General features: G+C 55.2%; 1 protein-coding gene across 3 annotated transcripts in view; it reads left to right on the plus strand.

Moving 5' to 3' along the window:
- Positions 1–604: 604 nt before the first annotated feature.
- PHKG1 (phosphorylase kinase catalytic subunit gamma 1) overlaps positions 605–4714 on the plus strand; it is a 4926-nt gene continuing 816 nt past the window's right edge. The window contains exons 1-8 of one of the 3 annotated variants that reach the window (XM_017742996.1): positions 605–760; positions 1043–1218; positions 1497–1551; positions 2181–2246; positions 2421–2584; positions 3122–3212; positions 3968–4121; positions 4193–4334. In XM_017742996.1, coding sequence (XP_017598485.1) covers positions 678–760; positions 1043–1218; positions 1497–1551; positions 2181–2246; positions 2421–2584; positions 3122–3212; positions 3968–4121; positions 4193–4334 — 931 coding nt within the window. In that variant the 5' untranslated portion in view covers positions 605–677. The remainder of the gene's footprint in view (positions 761–1042; positions 1219–1496; positions 1552–2180; positions 2247–2420; positions 2585–3121; positions 3213–3967; positions 4122–4192; positions 4335–4714) is intronic. The other 2 variants (XM_017742997.1, XM_008640352.2) reach the window with 2 other exon arrangements.

Below are 4714 nucleotides of genomic sequence, written 5' to 3' on the forward strand. Positions count from 1 at the left end.
GGCTGAGGGAGCTCTTTCACCTGCTGTCCTCATGCTGGCTCAGCTCTCACTGTTCCCAGTCCCTCTGTCCCCACCTGCACCCTGACCCATCCAGCCCCTCTTGCTGCTTCACTGACCCTCACCACCTCTTTTTCCTCTTCAGTCCCTTTCCATTCCCTTGAAACACGATTTTCCCCTCCTTATTCTCAGCCAAAGACAACTTTGTCATGTTAAAAATAACAAGGGGAAAAAAAAGAAAAAAAAAGGCAGGTTCTAGCCCTCGAGGTGGTGTTGGTGTGGGGTGGTGTTTCTGGAGGCTGCTGCTGTGAGCTGGGTGCAGGGAAGGGATGAGGTTTTGAGGTGCTGCAGCATTTTTTCCCCAAAGCCTTGGCCCCAGCCAGGCTGGTTCTGCCCCTGGGGACAGTGAGGCTATGGGGAAATCCAGTGGGATTTCTCCTGTTCCCAGTGGGATCTCCACAGCGTGCCAAGGACAGAGCATGGCTTTTCCAAGCAGCAAAATACCCACTTTGGTTTTTGGTCCAGGATCATCCTCCTCCTTCCTCCTCAATGTTCTTTCTTCTGTAAGGGATCAAGGATCCCAGCCCTGGGAGCAGTGAGAGCTCATCCTCACTCTTTTTTCCTTGCAGCTCCTTTCTGCCCTCAGACAAGCCCAGGGTGCTGCCTGACAGGAGCCAGAGATGACCAAGGAAGAAGATCTACCAGACTGGAACTCATCCAAGGAGTTTTATGAAAAATATGAGCCGAAGGAGATTTTGGGCAGGTAAAGCTTTTATTTTTGGCAAGCAGCTTGTTTTGGTTCCACGTCCTCCAGTGCCAGATAGGAACAGTGTTCCCTGGGAATCTGATACAAACAGGGCCCACAGCAGCATGGGGCTAAAAATAGCATGGAACAGCACTTTCCATCAGCTCAAAACCTTCTGTCCCACCGAGACAGGGTGACAGAGCGAGACCCGCTCGTGCATGAAAATCCCAGGCTGCCCAGGTGCCGGTGGCTGGGCAGGCAGGGATGGAACCCCCCTTTTCTCCCTGTTGTCCCTGGCAGGGGGGTGAGCAGCGTGGTCCGGCGGTGCATCCACAAAACCACGAGGCAGGAATACGCCGTGAAGATCATCGACATCACGGCAGGGAACATCTCCCCCAAGGAGGTGCAGGAGCTGCGGGAAGCCACCACCAAGGAGATCGACATCCTCCGCAAGGTCTCGGGCCACCCCAACGTCAGTAAGTCAGGCCCTGAGCATCCAGTCAAGGGGAGTTTCTGCCCAGTTTGTTCCTCAGGGTGTCCCCAGGAAGGGTTTTTGGGGTGAAATCCCTGGGTGATGTAGGGCACCTGTTCAGAGCGTTGTTTGCTCTCCCTCCACACGCACCCCGGCAGTGCCCCCCATGTTGTCTCCCAACCACAGCACTAGTGAAGATCAACTCCTCATTAACTCAATTAGCAGTTTAATCAGTGGTTTTTGGTCCATTGCTGTGCTCACAGCCCCTGTGCTTTATTCCAGTCCAGCTGAAGGACAGCTATGAATCCAGCACCTTCTTCTTCTTGGTGTTTGACCTGTAAGTACCAGCTGGCTCAGCACTCCGGGCCCACTCCCTCTCTGCAGATTGGTCCCAGCTTTTTATGGCCCAAAAATGGCAAAGTGGGGGGACAACCAGCTCTTAAGGTAGAATGAAGCCTCAACTACTGCAAGCTCATTGCAGTCCTGCTGCCAGCACTGTTTCCCCTCTGTCAGCGGCTCAGTGCTGCTCGGGTTTCCCTATAACCTTTGGTGGGAGCTGTCATGCATCCCTGAGGGTTATTTATATGCTCAGTGGGACCAGGCTGTCTGCAAAGCCACAATTCCTAATGCCAGGGCAGTGCAATGGATGTCAGAGCAGTGGGATGGCACTGGCAGACCCCCATCCCTGCCCCATCTTTGATGGTTGGACTTGCTGATCTTAAAGATCTTTTCCAACCTTAACAATTCTGTGTTTCTATCCAAAACTTGCCCTCTCCAGGCACAGCCTTTTCTCCTCCTGCCTGATACTTTACTGAAATATATAAAGGCATTTTTACCCCTTTTTCTGAAAGTTATTTTGGGCCTTTAAGGGGCACAGACCCCTGGGTGATCCTCCCCAGGGACTCAGAGATGGTTTGCTGTTTCAGCTCAGCCTCTGCCTCACTCTGTTTCCCCTCCCTTGTGCAGGATGAAGAGAGGGGAGCTCTTTGACTACCTCACTGAGAAAGTCACCTTGAGCGAGAAAGAAACCAGGTAAGGCCGGATGCAGAGGGGTGAAGATCACCTTGCAAGAGCAGAGCGTGTGTTTGAGACACCCTGGGCTGTGTCCCTATGCTCAGGGCTGAGAGCACTGTCCCTGTCCCCATCCCTGGGACTGTGGTGCCAGTGGATATTTGGGAGAGGGAATGAGCTGTCCCCCATCCTCAGGAAGATCATGCGAGCGCTGCTGGAAGTGATCCAGTACCTGCACTCCATCAACATTGTCCATCGGGACCTGAAGCCGGAGAACATCCTGCTGGATGATGACATGAACATCAAGCTGACAGATTTTGGCTTCTCCTGCCAGCTGCACGAGAATGAGAAGCTCAAAGGTAGGGGGCTGGTGAGGTGGGGGGATGCTGGGCTGGCCCCTGGTCACCCCACTGTTGCAGTGCCCCTGGCGAGTTCTTCCAGCCCCACTCTCTCCCTGTCTTACCTGTGGGTACAAATCGGTGCTGTTTGGCTGATTTTGCTGTCCTCACAGACAAGTTCTGCCTGCACACAGCCTCCTCTCTCCTTGCCATGAAAAAGCTGCTGCTCTTTAGGAAAACCATCCTAGTCATTCCACTTCTTTTTTCCTCCAGTTGATCCCCACTACCCCATCCACTTACAGCCCAGCATTATTTCCCCCAACTCCTACATGCAAAGAGCCACACATCCAACAACAGATATCCCCTCCCACAAGCATCCATATAATTTTCTTTACTCACTTTTTAGCCACTATAATTCACCAAAGTCACCACTGAGATGCACACAAGTTGCAATTCCTCCCTGTGACACCATCCCTGCAAAGATCCCACCTGGGGGTGGGTAGGGATGGCACCTGCATGGCTCAGGGGATGCTCTGCCCTGTGTCCCTGTCCCCACAGAGATCTGTGGCACTCCTGGCTACCTGGCCCCCGAGATCCTGCAGTGCTCCATGGATGATGAGCACCAAGGCTACGGGAAGGAGGTCGATATGTGAGTGAGAAGCTGAGTGTTTGGAAAGAATGAAATGATGCACCAAAAGCTTGGTGGATACCCCTCACTGGTGGCTGTGAGGGGCTGTCAGGGTCACCAGGGGGCTCTGGCACAGAGCAGGGGGAGAAGCAGCCTGGGGACAAGCCCATCTCCGCACTTTACCCCATTGTGGGAAGGAAGGCAACACTTTCTGTTCATAGAAGTCAGCTTGGGCTGGGCTCCGAGACATGGGGCTTTTAAACACACCTTGTGCAGCCCCTGAGAGAGCAGCCAGCTCAGGGCAGCCCACCAGAGCTCTGCAGGGCTTTTGCCACCACCTCTGGTGGCTTCAGGCTCAGGGGTCTGCAGTGGTCAGAGCTGTGACCGACCACTCAAAACACACTGGGGCATTACATCCCCTTTTCAGTTTGAGCCAGGACACCTGGCACCTGCATGGCCTGAGTTATTCCCTAGGGCATCCAGCCTGGCTGCCATCACCAAGCCCCACTCCCTTCCCTAAAAAAACTCTGCAAGGGTCAAATACTCCATCTCAAGGCATCCTCCTACAGCATCCAGGGAGCAACTCCCCATCAGCTCAGCTCAATCCCCCCCTCCAGCAGCGAGCTCAGCCCCTGTCCCCAGGCACATGCAGGGCAGTTCTCTGCTGGTTTTCCAGGGGTACAAAGGCAGGTGTGGCCACCCCTGGGGTGCAGATGCAGCTGGGTGCCCCTGGGCTGGCGCAGGGGTGCTGGAGGGTCTGTGTGGGCTGCCCACAGGTGGAGCACCGGGGTGATCATGTACACCCTGCTGGCCGGCTCGCCGCCCTTCTGGCACCGCAAGCAGATGCTGATGCTGCGCATGATCATGAACGGCGATTACCAGTTCGGCTCCCCGGAGTGGGACGACCGCTCTGACACCGTCAAGGACCTGGTAGGTGCTTGGGTTGGGAAAACTTGGGAGTGGAGGGGGTGTTGCAGATCCCTGGGATACCCCAAATTGAGCCGGTGGCCTGTGCAGATCTCGCGGTTCCTGGTGGTGGACCCGCGGCAGCGGTACACGGCGGGCCAGGCGCTGGCACACCCCTTCTTCCAGCAGTACGACGTGGAGGAGGTCCGGCACTTCAGCCCCTTCCGGAAATTCAAGGTGGGGATGAGGCTGGGAGCTGCAGGAACCAGCGGTGGGATGGGTTTTCCAGCTGAGCTGGGAGAAACTGGGAGTTGGGCAAGGCTGATGGGGCTGGGGTTTGGGAAGGTGCGGCAGCCTGGGTGCAGGCTCACAGGAAGGATTCAAGGGAGAAGGGAGAAACTGCCTCTCACCTCCAAAAAAAACATTCAAAGAGCTGGAGTGTTTAGCCTGGAGAAGAGAAGGCTCCAGGGAGCCCTCGGAGCCCCTTCCAGTGCCTAAAGAGGCTCCAAGACAGCTGGAGAGGGACTTTGGAGAAGGGATGGAGTGACAGGGCAAGGGGGAACAGCTTCACAGTGCCAGAGGGCAGGGTTAGATGGGGTATTGGGAAGAAATTCTTG

This window comes from Corvus brachyrhynchos, unplaced genomic scaffold, assembly GCF_000691975.1.
Source record: "Corvus brachyrhynchos isolate BGI_N302 unplaced genomic scaffold, ASM69197v1 scaffold99, whole genome shotgun sequence".
NCBI classification, from domain to species: Eukaryota; Metazoa; Chordata; class Aves; order Passeriformes; family Corvidae; genus Corvus; species Corvus brachyrhynchos.